The 13,831-nt window shown below is 43.5% G+C and overlaps 3 protein-coding genes across 5 annotated transcripts; 2 read left to right on the plus strand and 1 right to left on the minus strand.

The window, feature by feature from the left end:
• Positions 1–350: 350 nt before the first annotated feature.
• Positions 351–1,549, plus strand: LOC6603009 (sperm-specific protein Don juan). 3 transcript variants are annotated; one of them, XM_026993701.1, is made up of 4 exons: positions 351–485; positions 528–648; positions 703–1,134; positions 1,204–1,549. In XM_026993701.1, exons 1-3 carry the CDS (start codon positions 366–368, stop codon positions 780–782), a joined length of 321 nt encoding a protein of 106 aa, XP_026849502.1. In that variant the 5' UTR covers positions 351–365; the 3' UTR covers positions 783–1,134; positions 1,204–1,549. The 3 variants fall into 3 exon arrangements, with proteins under 3 accessions (XP_026849502.1, XP_002028006.1, XP_026849501.1); XM_002027970.2 differs by having other exon boundaries at positions 351–648; XM_026993700.1 differs by having other exon boundaries at positions 351–648; positions 1,207–1,549.
• A 946-nt stretch (positions 1,550–2,495) lies between these two features.
• LOC6603008 (keratin-associated protein 5-3) lies at positions 2,496–2,831 on the minus strand. Its single transcript, XM_002027969.1, has one exon. It carries the CDS (start codon positions 2,829–2,831, stop codon positions 2,496–2,498), a length of 336 nt encoding a protein of 111 aa, XP_002028005.1.
• Positions 2,832–8,865: 6,034 nt separating this feature from the next.
• LOC6603007 (forkhead box protein biniou) lies at positions 8,866–12,464 on the plus strand. The gene is given in 6 exon segments (XM_026993697.1): positions 8,866–9,531; positions 9,628–9,973; positions 11,023–11,299; positions 11,387–11,759; positions 12,073–12,153; positions 12,156–12,464. Coding segments are annotated over 6 exon segments (1,944 nt in total). The 5' UTR covers positions 8,866–8,870; the 3' UTR covers positions 12,362–12,464.
• The last annotated feature ends 1,367 nt before the right edge of the window (positions 12,465–13,831 follow it).

Here is a 13,831-nt window from a genome sequence, read left to right on the forward strand (position 1 = left end):
AAGTCTTCAATGGGCCGACAAGTAGACAAAATAAATGATGGAATCCATGTCGAAGCGGGAGGATAAGTGTGAACGAAGGGGTTGTGCGGAGAGGGGAAGCGATAATTGGGATAGGAAATCGAATAGAATTTGATTACATTTAAGGATACAATCATTCAGTAATTTAATGTACTGAAAAATCCTTCACATTACTTCCCCCAAAACAAAGCAATAACTGGATTTGGTTTCAAAAATTCAGACGAGGGGTACAGCATTTGAGTTTAGTTTTCTATAGCTAGCAGCAAGTGAATTTCTTGAAATTTCAAAATAAAATCGTACAAAATTTTTCATCCTTTAAATAAATCTAAATTATTCGCACAGCAAACATGTTTCGCATCACGTCCACCTTTAAAAAATTCAGCGATGTTTTCATGACCGCTCAACGTTATAAATCCAACAAGAAAGATTCTTGCGGAAAGAAAGAGGATCCCTGCAAGAAGAAAGAGGATCCTTGCAAGAAGAAGGAGGATCCTTGCAAGAAGAAAGAGGATCCTTGCAAGAAGAAGGAGGATCCTTGCAAGAAGAAAGAGGATCCCTGCAAAAAGAAGGAGGATCCCTGCAAGAAGAAGGAGGATTCCTGCAAAAAGAAGGAGGATCCATGCGGAAAAAGTAAGTTTAGTCCCATACAATAATCGGTTTTTAACCCTTCACCAATTTGTAAAGAAAAACAGCCCACGGGTCCCAAATGCAAGGGCAAGGGCGGAGCTGGAGGATCGGGAGAGTGCAAGAAAGGCAAGAAGTAAAATTGGAAAAATTCAAAAAATCTAAAAAAAAAAAACAACTGAGAAATGAAACAAATTTATCTCAGTGGGCCAATCGAAACATATACTTCCATTACATTTCCGAAATCAAAATTTTCAGTATCCCAAACACTAGAACTCGATTCTCCTCGAACTGGTTTTTTTCTGGCGCTCTACCTGTGAATATAACACTATGTTCCTGCTGGTATCCAACAATACTCTGCTGATCCTCAGGCATCGCGTGTCCAATGGGAATGGAATTGGTCTCTTCAGCACTCTCTGGGAAAAGTGCAAGGGGTTCCAGAAGGATGAAAATACCGAGGTGTTTGAAGAAAAGGAACCTAAACGATAGAAGGTAATATCAAATAGTTAATGCATAACATGATCTTTCTTGATGTAGAGTTTATTCTTTCCTTTTTTCTAGCAGAGGGACCGATTCCCCCTGCCGAATAATGGACTACCATATTGTTGCCGGGGGCCAATTTTACAGCAAGATCATAAAACGGAACGCGCGCAGACATTATAAAGCCATAAAGCAACAACTAAGATCAGAGCAAAAATAGCCCAAAAACGGCAGGGAGGAGGCACTACATAGACAAGTGATAAAAAAGAATTTCCATGGGCAGTTTACGATGTATGTATGTCTCTAACTCTCCGCCGACCTACCATATGAGAGACCCAGAGGCCGTACCCAAGTCGTAGCGGAGAATCATCAAAATTTAAAGTGAACAATATTGAGAAATACAGAACCTAATTTGGGGAAAATATTATTGTGATTGTTGCATTATTCTGGGGAAAAACTGCATTGTATCATCTAGCAGGTGCTTAAAAGAGCCCCCGCGTACGACTGCGATTTCTCAGCTCTCAATGCGAGATCATCTGGTTCCCAAATTCACGACAAAAGTTCAGACACCGGGGAATCCATAAATTTCCCGCTTGAAGGTGGGTGGGTCAGAGGATGCTTTTGAATGCTGGGATGGTCCATATACCCCATCTCCTGCACTCGTTTCTCCTGCTCTTCCTCCGATTTTATGGCAATTCAATTGCACTGGCACTGACTTTTGTTTCCTGCTGCTGCTGCTGTTGCCTCTGGCTCTCCCTCCTACGTTTCGTCGCAGGGCAGGTTGCAGCCGTATGGCTCTGGCCGTGTAAGATCTGTATTTTTGGTTTTTTCTCCTAGGCCTAATGTAAACAACTGATAAAATAAAATTCCCCTTCCATCACGGGCACGGGTCGCGTCGCACTTGTCAGCCCAAGAGTTGGGAATGGAATAGAAAATTTGTTCTGCTACCGCCTGATTTTCTAATTTTCTTTGCCTTGGATTTCCCAATGCGATTGATCGTTGTAATACTTATATGAGAAACTCTCGATTTTTTTTTTTTGGGTAATTATTACTTGCTTCCCCAATGTAAACAGATTGAAGCGGCTAATTTTAGTTGATGAGATTATTTGATTTTCCTTTACGATTCTGCGGCCTCATATTGTTGGTGTGACGTTTGAAATCATAAAAATGGGGTTATCAAAAATCCTTTTGAAGATTGGTGGGTTAGCAATTGTTCTACACTATATATTTTTCGGGATTAAGTACTATATACAGATGCAGATGTTTTGGATTTCTATTAAAATCTGTTTATTCTTTTGTATTGTATTGCTATTCTATTTTGTCTAAAAGTAATTGAATCGTACTTCTGTTCTGGGGCTCAGGTACAGGTATTTCTATCCAAACCAGCCCTTCTTGCCGCCCTTGCCTCCTTTTTTGTTGCACGGATCCTGATCGCAGCAATTCTGCTTTTGACAGGAATCCTCGCAGCAGTCATTCTGGCAGGAATCCTTCTTGCACTGATCCTGGCAGCAATCTTGCTTCGGACAACAATCCTGTTTGGGGCAACAATCTTGCTTTGGGCAGCTGTCCTTTTGCTTCGGGCAGCAGGGCTTCTTCTGGTTGGAGTCCTGGCAACAGTCCTTCTGGTTGCCCTTCTTGGACTTGGTCCTTCGGGTGGACATCAGGGCATCGCTCATCTTCAGGAAAGTGGAGCTCGTCAAGCGATTCATACTGGAATTTTGATTTATATGTTGCCTCAACGATGTGTGTTTCTGAATTATACTGACATTCGACTGACAGACATGTGTGTGTGGGTTTTCCTTCCTCTCAAAATGTTGCTATGTTTGCAGTTTTGGGTTTTCGGTTACATATTTCCTAGAGTCCGGGCTACCGACTGCTTCTCAAGTGCCGACCACACATTAGCCGTGATGATGTCCCCGTCCCAGCCATTGCAAGAGGAGGGGGAGAAACGTCCAGGCGGCGCCATGTCAAAATATTTGTCGTCAATTGGTTCGTAGTCAATTTATGGTGTGGATAATTAGGCGACTGCTGCGTCAGGATGTCGCCGTCGATTAAACCATAGAGAAATTTAAATTTATTTGTTTTTTCTCTTTTCCCCTCCCGTTGACGATGAAACATCCACTCGAACATGATACATACGTGGTCTAGGTAACCGATCTTGTTTTTCTTTTCACTAATGATCGCGTGATGATTGGCTGTCAGGGGAGAGACCTACATATGTACATGTGTATGTACATATGTACATATACTCGTATATGATCTTGTTGTTCATGGGGGTTCAAGGTGCCTGAAAGCAACACTCATTTATAAATAGGAATCTTTTCAGGAACAGGCATCGATCTGTTTGGGAGACTATTCCCACATAAATGTAGTTTGAAGATAACTTTCATTGATATTCTGATCGCAGAATTACAGATCTTCAAGTGAAGCTTTTTATGCTTGAAAATTCCACTGTGATCAGCGAAATATCTTTATAACCCAAAGTTTCAGCATTCAACTGTCAAGTTTTTGGAATCAGTTCCACCAATCATCATGACATTTCAATGCTGGCCGGGGCATATTTCACCCTCAACTCGGATCAACGGATATTTTTAGGCCTCACAGGTGCGCTGCCCTCGAAGGCCAGAGACCAAGACCCATAAAAAATACCCCCACAAGACGGGAAAAGGAGAGGGGGGAGCTACAAAAGGCCAGGAAGAAGAACAAAGAGAAAAGCGAACGACAGGGAGAAGCACACAGAACCAATGACGACAATGAGCGTCAAATGAAACGAAACAGATGCCAACCAATCCAATGGATGCGATCGAAGGAATACTGGAAGATCGAAGTTCGGATCGGGTGAACGTTGGGCACTTTTCACATAATCAGCAATGGGGGCTGCTTCCTTCCAATTTGGCCAGAGAGCGCTTAAACCAAAAGATTAATTACTGCTAACGTTGCGGAATCGATGAGAAGCAAGTAAATTCCCCCATTTTTCTGTATCTGTATCTGTATTTGTATCTGTTTCCTGTGTCGTGGCCCCTTCCGATCCGATCAGCACGGATTTGTTGGGAGTGAGTCAGCGTCAACGCATTCTTAAGTACCGGCTATTAAACTAAAAGCTAAACAAGAGAAAAACCGGACCCCAAAGTGGAAATGGCTTTTGTGTGAGGATCAGATTGTCGATTGCCGTTTGCCGTTTGCCGATCGATTGAGAGTGCTTGTGCTCCCCCAAAAACACTGCTTCCTATACAAAGTTGCATACTTTTTTTTTGTATATCTCTCTCTCTCTCTCTCTCTTTTTCTATATTTCTCTCTCTTTTCTTCTTTAGATTTATCTTGGCTTTTCTCGCTTTTTTGTTGGTGTTGTTATTTTCTCAATTTTTGTACATTTGGCGCCATTATTGCGCACCAAAATGGATCGCAAGTCTATAAATTCTTCAGTTTTATTGCGACCGCTTCGACAGCTGAAAGGCGTAAAGCGCCAGACGAGGGAGGGCATACAGAAGGGAAGGAGGTACAGCAGGGTGAACTAGTGGGGGTATAGCTGGAGAGGAAGAGAAGGTAGTGGGATTTGAACTTTTACGATAGCTGCCATAGTTTGCATAGTTTGGCAATGGCATCGACAAAACGGCAAATTCTTGGCCATCTTGCGCAAGGCGTCGGCCATCTTGGATACACATAGAGCTCCACACATACAAACACATGGACATATCACAGCGGCAAAGGTGTTTATGGGCCCCCAGAGAAGTGCCAAAGTGTGGTAATCGTTGGGTCACAACAGGAGGCAAAGATTGAAAATCCAAGGGGTCTGGTAGAAGTAGGGCCAAAAGAATGAGAGGAATCTGGCTTTAATGATAAAACTTGGTATTGAATATATGTATGTAGTTTTTGATATACGGGTAATTGTTTTTCAAGGCGTTTTAATGCTTAAAACATTTTCCATTGTACAATCTAGTATAAACATATTTTATTTGATTTCTTTTGAATTAAATAATTGATAATATATACATAGTATATATAAAAGGAAATATATATCACAAACACAGATGGGGATAGACTTCCGTATCTATCCGTACCCTGTTTACCACTAAAAACTTTACACCAATCAATCCATAACATCCAATCCACAAAAGTTTGTCAACTCAACCACACCGATCCAACCAACCAAACGGTATCCGCGAACCACTCAAAACACAGAACAGCTCCCGTTTAATGGAGAATTAAGCGTTGGTATCGCATAAATATTTACAAAAACAGACAAACAAAGTCGTGGGAAACAACAATAACAACTTAAGAGGTTTATAGTTAAACAAAAAAGGAAAGAAAATAATATTCTGCTTGTGTATTTCATTTCGTGTTTTTTTTTCGACCAACCAACACGTGATCGTAATCAAAACTCTGAGACAGAGACAGAGAGAGAGAGAGCAAATCATTTGATGCTATCGGAGATTGGAATCATTTTGAGTGAGATCTAAGCAACAAATTGCACAGACGAATATCTAAATATTTAAACAAAAAAATTTTGGTCAGCCAGTGGCAAGCGCTCTATGGTCAGGGGGGAAAGTTTAACTAGACGGCATAATTTTTGGGGCAGCAACTCTTGTGTAAATATTTTGAAATTCTTGTAGCGATACACAAAGAAAAATAGTGTTAATTTTGTATTGAATATATAAATATGAAGACATATGTTTACATATATTGAGTAGATATAGAATAAATAAATATTAAACAAGAATATCCATCCAAAGTTTGGAAATTGTATAAAATCACATTTCAATATTCCCTTCAAATGTATCCCTGTTTTTCCAAATGCATGTACATACCATCTCTTTCTCGCACTCGCACTCGCACTCGCACTCGCACTCTCTCTCTCTCCCTCTTCCACTTCCACTAAACTGATCTTTGCTCTGGACTTTTTGAGGCGTAAAAACTGTTTAATAATTAGTGGGCGTGGCAGATCGAGAATCGGGATGGCAGAGGAACGAGGGCTCCGTTTAGATGCAATTGTTTGCTTTTACCAGTTGTTGTAGGTCAGTGTGCAAAAACAATTCCAAATGCTGCTCCTTCTTCTACTATATACAAAAAGATGGTCATGGTGTTGGTTCTATGAGATTGTGTGTTTAGAGTAAAGCGTTTAATTGTTAAATGTTTATTAAAACTACAGTTTATACAATGCCATAGAGATGCAAACTGGAGCGGAGAGAGATGGATAAAGATACAGAGAGAGAGAGAGAGAGAGAGAGATTAGGGTCATCAATGGGATGCGATTGGATATGGTGTATGGTATAATATTGGATTGTAGTATTCTTTTGAGAAGGCGACGGCAATGGCAACCCGTCGTATACACAATTTTGTTTACAAACATCGCATAGTAGTAAACAATTTTCGGCCATTTAATAACATTAACATTAAAAATTAAAAGCAAAACAGAAGCCATACCATACCATACCACACCGTACCATCGAACGATCTATGCAGACTTATCGCTTTATTATGATTATCTGAACTTGAAAAACGGAACAACAATGTGGAATGATGACAGCTTTTGTTTGGGAATTCCCTTGGTCTATGTTTATTATGACTGTTTCGGTGGCTACAGCAGGGGCAATGGCTACTCCATTGAAGAGGATCGGAGCTCACACTGGGACGACTCTAGGACCTGGATCGCACTGATGTGATGTGCGGATCGATTCGAAGATGGCTACTTGATCGTAATCTGTTGGCCGAACGGAACTGTTGACCCAGTTATGGGTGACGCACATGGAGCGCGATGTGTGGTCGCTTGGCCAGTGCATTGGCTGAACGAACGCCTTATAGCCTGATGGCTATAAATAACCTCCTATAAAGACAAGATGTCGTACCGGGAAATGCAAAAATAAAACCTGACAGGGATGCCGTGTCCGGCAGATATTCAGCGATTTATAAACATATTTTTGACCAAATTACTGCCCGACTGAATCATCAAAGTGCTGATCAGAAGGATAGAGACTAGGAAGCTTTGGATGTAGAATCTAACAAACTTACACCTAAACTTCTAAAGACTCATTTGAATAAATTTCCCGATTGACTTATTGCTTAATTTATCATCATGCTACATTTACCATATATATACATAGTTAACACCAGAATATACCCATAATTTTGATTATTCTTAGTCATTGATCCTCCGTGTTTTCTGGGGATCCAATGCAATTAATAATTTTCTTGCATCGGTTCGGGGTCCATGATCTATTGGGGACTGTTTAATTTATTCCTCACCCGACGATAAATTCCTGAAACGCAAACAGCTGAAAAAAAATAAGAGAAAAGAAAAGAAAAGCCAACAATAGGTAGAAGTAATAATAATCAAAAGTAAAATTAATTTATGGCCGCCAAAAACGCAGAAGCCGTAAGAAAAATGGCCAACAGTGAAAAGTATCTTTGCGCTCCAATGGAACCACTAAAGAACTGGGTAAACTCGGCAATTGCTTTCGGAAATTCGTGGAAAATTGCGAGTGGCTTGAGAAGCGAGTATTTGCCAAAAATCCAAGGAAATTAAAATATCTTTCAGGCGGCCAGAAAATAAAACGGCATGAATTTTCCATACCGATTTTCCCCCCGTCCGATTTTCCCAATCTGACAAATAGAATTTCGTGAAATATAAACAAAACTCCGCCTCCGTGTGTCTCCCGCCGCCAGCGGCCACAAAATGTATCTGTATCTTTGTGCGTGTGCCGCCCCGTGTGCTCGCTCGCTGTATCTCTTTGGGGTTTTTGGGGGAATTGAAACGTTTCGTTGCCTCATGCGCTGGCTCTCTCTTTCGCTCTCGCTCCCTCTTTCTCTCTTTCTCTCTCGTTCTCGCTTTCCAAGAGGCAGAACGTCGCCATCTCACGGTCGCGTCGGCGTAGTGCTGACAGCAATGGCGGCACTCACGGCAGGGAAGGGAGAGGGGTGCTGCTGCTGTACGTCCCGTGATCAGGCCGTACAGAGAACAGAACAGAGAACGACTAAATCAATTAACAGCTCGTTTCGAATGCTGCCACCAGCCACCAGCCACCAGCCACTGCGGCTTCCTTTTCCTCGAAATCCGTAGACCAATTTATTTTTGGGTTCAATATTTTGGGGATCGGATCTCTGGGTTTTTCCCGACTATGTATTTATTAACTGTTGACTGCACAGACGCTCACAGCGGGAGTACAAAACCAAGGTATTTGATCGGCAATGAATAAGAAATGAGGAATGAGAGATTTCCATTTAGAACAAGAAATATCAGAGCATGTACTTTATTTTCCTTTTGAAGATCCAATTGGAAACCTTGGACAATAACATGGATTTCTATTAAAGTGTTCAGATACCTTACATAGCATACACCCTTCCCGATCTCCAATGACGAAAGTTGGCAGTTGCCAGCATTAAAAATTCCATTCCGATCAATTGAACGAACCAATTGCCAGCCAGAGAGAAAAAGAAACCTACACAGCCATACAGAAAAAGAGATAGAGAGAGCCAGAGCGAGAGCGAGAGAGACCTATGAGAGAGCGATGCGAACGTTTTGCGTAACTAAAAAAAGAATTCCGTTCAAGTGGCGTCCAGCCAGGAGGGAGCGCCAGCAGATGGATGCATTCTCGCATTCACTTGATCGAAAACAGCCAAAGCGAACGGTACTTCTAACGGAACACACAAGGATCGGTAGAGCAAAAATAAACATAGAAAACAAGGAGATCTCGAAAGGAGTACGTAGGATCGAAGAGAAATATTGGAACGAAATTTTTTTGAAAAAGTGAAACATGATAAAAAGTGAAGAAGTTTCTGATCTGAATGGCCGCTCGGCCATGAGTGTGGACCAGCTGGGGGGTTCCTACTACCATCCGCATCCATTCACCCACCCACATCCGCATCATTCGCATCCTGCCAGCCATTCCGTGCATCTGTATCGCACGGGCAATCTGCTCCCTCCTGGCGGTGGCTATCAGACTGGAATGGGCGGGGGTGGAGAGTCGCCCACTGATATGATCGATGAGAAGCCCAATATCGAGTACATGGATCGCAAGTGCTATATGGATGCCAGTGGCATGGCCACGCCCACCTCACAGCACTACAGCCTGAATGCTCTGCATAGCATGGGAACGCCGCCGGCTTCGTCGAGTCCCATTCCACCATACGGCGCGCTGATGACGGCCCAATCCCATTCGGCGGGCTCCATGTCGCCGAATTCCAGCTCGAAGACGCCCACGGATCAGGACATGCAGTACGTGAGCTCCTCGTCGGTGAAGGCACCACCGCTGCAGATGCAACTGCAGCCGATGAACCACCAGTACACATCGACCATTAAGTACTGCTCGAACAATACAATCCTCAGTGCTAATGATTACCAGCTGCTGACCAGCCACGAGGTGGATCCACAGCCACAGTTGCAGCATCACCATCCGCAGCAGCATCAGCAGCACCATGAGCATCATGAGCATCAGGAGCATCATGAGCATCATGAGCATCATGAGCATCATGAGCATCACGAGCATCATGAGCATCACGAGCAGCACTCACCCCCAGGTAGTGCCTATATGCCAATCTCTGCCTCGCCCACGCAGGTCATCACCAATGCCCATGGAATGTCCGTTCCGAATTACTCCAGCGCCAGCTCCTCGCCTGCCAAGTCCCTCAATGGCTCTGATTCCTTGCCACCAGCACCAGCCTCCAGTCAGAGCTCCCAGGGCAAGTCGGGTGGTTTGAAGGCCCAAGATATTACCAGTCCAGATACAACTAAAAAGTCCGGAACTCGGCGTCCGGAAAAACCCGCTATGAGTTACATCAATATGATTGGACACGCCATCAAGGAGTCGCCCTCGGGAAAGCTCACACTCTCGGAGATTTATGGGTATTTGCAGAAGAGGTAAGCTATTGGGGATCGGGATTAGGAGTAGGGGAATTCGATATTTATTCGATTCTTGCCATTCGATAGGCATTAGAACAGAGAAGCCACTAGCACTATAGTTATTTGTTCATGCTGTATCTTAAAGATCGTTCAATTAGTGGTATCTATTGGTGTTTCGAACGGATGGAAGACAGTCTTACTTGAAGATCCAACCAGAGAAAGAGGGATAAGCGACAAAATATAACCAAAAATTATAACCAAATTATATAACAATATAACAAAATGATACACAATAAATATGAAGGTCTCTAGAAGTGCGGCTTTCTAAGCGATAAGTTCCGAAAATTATATTTCGATATCTTAGGAGCTATAGTAATGACCAAGCGGGAAAGTAATATAACATAATTTTATATTTCTCTTCAAATGACTTTTCCAAGTAACAAATACCACAACTGGCCGGTCACTGCTTTCTCAAGCTCTCGAATAACACGCGCCGGCACACGGAGACATGTATGTAGAAATATAGAACCAAAGATGGGGACTATTGGCGATATCGACACTGGGAACTCGGATCCCCGCGCCATACACATATCGACATACACAGACACATACAGAGACGATCAGTGTTACTGGGGGTTTATTTATTTGCAACCGATTTTATTTAGTCAGCCGATTCCCTTCCCAAGCCCAAATTCTCCGCTTTCCCCTCATAGCTCCAATGCGCATCCTTCAGATACGAGTATCTCGTATTTCTGGCGGCGTGTTTGGATTTTGATTTCGATTGCCATTTCGGCGACGAGACGGAAATCCACTTGAGCTTTGTCCGACTGCTGGCACGGGAAGGGGGAGGAGACGACGACATGCGTGAGAGGCTTTTAAGCTGACATCGTTTGATTGTTTCTGTTGCCGGGTGTTTTCAGTGCTCCAGGGGTCCAAGGGTCCAAGGGTCCAAGTGTCCAAGGGTCCACTCTCCAGGGTCCCCTAACGAAATCAGAATTTTTAATTGGGTTTTCGCCAGCACAGCCAAATAAATAAACGCCCGATTATCAACTTTTGTCTTTCGGCAGCTACGAGTTCTTCAACGGGCCATATGTCGGATGGAAGAACTCGGTGCGTCATAATCTCAGCCTGAACGAGTGCTTCAAGAAGCTGCCCAAGGGCATGGGTGTTGGAAAGCCAGGCAAAGGCAACTACTGGACAATCGACGAAAACTCGGCGCACTTGTTCGAGGATGAGGGAAGCCTGAGGCGTCGTCCGCGTGGATATCGCTCTAAGATCAAGGTCAAGTCGCATGCAGGTCTTGCGAATGGCTTTTACGCTGGCAGTTATGGAGATGCGGGAATGGTGATTACTGTCAAGCACTTCGTCTATGTAGATCCTCTTCAACTAAGCTCTCGCTCTCTCTCTTTCTCTTTCTCGAATCTCCTTCAGGACAATGCCAACTTCTATGCCTCTCCTGCTTATGCCAGCTATGATTACAGTCCTGGACCGAATGGCGTCTCCCCGGCTGGCGCTCAGGGTTTCGGGGATGCCTGGAATGTTCATGCCGCTCACAGTAGATCCCCGGGTGTGGGCATTGGCGGTCTGCCCCAGTACTCAAACATCTCTTGCTTGACAGGAGGCAATAATTTGAATGGATCTTCCACCCCGCCGATGGCCCACCCTGCCCTGGGTATGGGCTCCGGCCCAGGCTCCTCTCCAGCTGGATCTGTGGTGCCGGCGCTTCAAAGTGATTATGCGCCAGCCGCCAGTCTCGTGGCTGCGGGCTATTCCTATGCAACAAGTGTCAATCGCTTGGATAACGGTGAGTGGAACTGTCGGGGATTAGGGGGGGCGTCTGAAGTCTAGGGTCTGGGCAGCCCTCAAAGGGTAGAGTTAAACGAGTGCCTGGGTGTTCGCGTCAATCAGGGCAATATAATTGCTGACGGTTCACATCTCGGATTACCGCCTCGAAGTTGGATGGATGGAGGAAACAACATATGGTAATCTATCACTCCCTCAGTTGATGGACTTTTTGTGTTTTATAGTTGCCGCCGCCGCCGTCGCGACGTAGTGTGAATTTTAGCGCTTGTCCATAAAAAAGACTTTCCCACTTTAATCGGTTTTCCCTCCGGCAGATTTCCGCTCCTTATCGCTGCAGCAGCTTCCCGGCCTGTCCACCATCCAGCACGCTCAGGCCCAAGCCCATGCACAGGCCCATGCGCAGGCACAGGCACAGGCACAGGCGCAGGCGCAGGCACAGGCGCAGGCGCAGGCGCAGCACCACCATCAGAACCATCATGATCATGGATCCATGATCGATCGATAGATCGCAAACCGGTTTACCTGCCGCCCATAGCTCCGCCCCCCACATCGGTGGCGGTGAATGGCGGGGGCTACTACGATGCTCTCAAGTACCCCAATTAGCCACAGCCACGAGCCAATGGGGAGTTGTCATCATTATTACCTCAAAGGATAAGCAATTTAATGAGCTGTTTAAGTAGTGCCAGACAAAAGATAGTTGCATAGTGCGTACTTTTTTTATTCTTTTATTTTTTTTTCTATTATAAAACAATTATGAAATTATGAATAAATATTAAATTATATGATAAATGTAGCAATAAAAAGAAAACCAATTAAAAAGAAGACATGTATAGTACAGAGATTGAACACCAAATACTCCAAGAGAGTTATTTATTTTTTAAAACTTTAAATATTATCTTATGGGAATATAAATTTATGATAGCAATTTAGAGGTACTTATACTATAAATAAAGAAACATCAAGAAAATTGTGCAAACATTAAAATGTCGATAGTACTTCGAATCGGAGTTATCTTCCATTTGTCAGAAAATGCATTGCGCATTTGAGCACCACGCGCAGTTTCAGTGCAACCCTGTATGGAACAATTCACGAAATCAAAAGAAAATCAAATTAAAATCGCTTTCAGGATTATATATGATTTTCAAACTATTCTAGCTAGCTTTCAATTTTATTTGTAGAATATATTTCGACAATCTTCCACTAAAGGACCACTCATTGCATTATTCATTTTATTGAATATATGTATTTACAGTTACAGTTAAGTGTCAAAACACAGTCACTCTACAGGGTCAAAGTTTTCCACGCCTTTGTTCTTTGTGGATGGATTGTTCTTCTGTTCATGGATCAATATCTCAAGAAAAATAAGTAGTGCGTATATTTGTTGGCCTCTGTTTACGTAAAAATCATATACAACTTTAGAAAAAGATGGAAAAACAACTAAAGGTAACTAAAAATGGAAATTTTAAGAATACCGCTGCTGCCTCTTCAGAGAGGAGTAAAGGAATGCCCAAGAGCTAGCCTCATGAAGAGATGTCCCTCCCCGAGATTTTGACTGATGATGAGTTGTATTGTGATGCCTGTATGCCCGACGATAGGAGCAGTGGAGCGGATGAGCGGACTTCGATGTGGAACCCAGTGTGATGGGTGTACGAAACGCACTAGATCCGCAGTATCCCTCCTTAGGTAAACTCTCTCTTCAGTGCTAAGGGGCCGCAAGTCGGGACGGAAAAGGTGCACACGCTGTCGCGCGTCGAGGAGAAGCTCATGAAGCTCGGCCTGAAGCGCGTGGAGAACGTCTGCAGCGTTACCCTGTCTACGAGGCACTTGCCAGGTCAGGACCTTTGGTGAACGATTTTGACAACAAGAAGCATCTGGAGGTCGACGAGGCCCGTGACCGCGAGCTGGACAACTAGAACATTGAGCCATCCAAGTCCTGCTGAATGCCATCATGGTCATCAGCTAAGCGCAAATGAGTTAATCTAACAAAGAATAAATCGTTTTATATTATTTATTTAATTTAGACATACATATGTATGTATTCATTTTCAGTAAATATTACCATTACAGCCTATA

This window comes from Drosophila persimilis, unplaced genomic scaffold, assembly GCF_003286085.1.
Source record: "Drosophila persimilis strain 14011-0111.01,24,50 unplaced genomic scaffold, DperRS2 tig00000868-arrow-arrow-pilon, whole genome shotgun sequence".
NCBI lineage: Eukaryota > Metazoa > Arthropoda > Insecta > Diptera > Drosophilidae > Drosophila > Drosophila persimilis.

What these genes read in the sequence shown, in the direction of transcription:
- LOC6603009 (XM_002027970.2), top strand. Translation starts at nt 366, where the DNA reads ATGTTTCGCATCACGTCCACCTTTAAAAAATTCAGCGATGTTTTCATG. An exon ending in GGAGGATCCATGCGGAAAAA is followed by an intron (nt 649 to 702) that starts GTAAGTTTAGTC and finishes CAATTTGTAAAG; the next exon opens with AAAAACAGCCCACGGGTCCC.
- LOC6603008 (XM_002027969.1), bottom strand. Translation starts at nt 2,831, where the DNA reads ATGAATCGCTTGACGAGCTCCACTTTCCTGAAGATGAGCGATGCCCTG.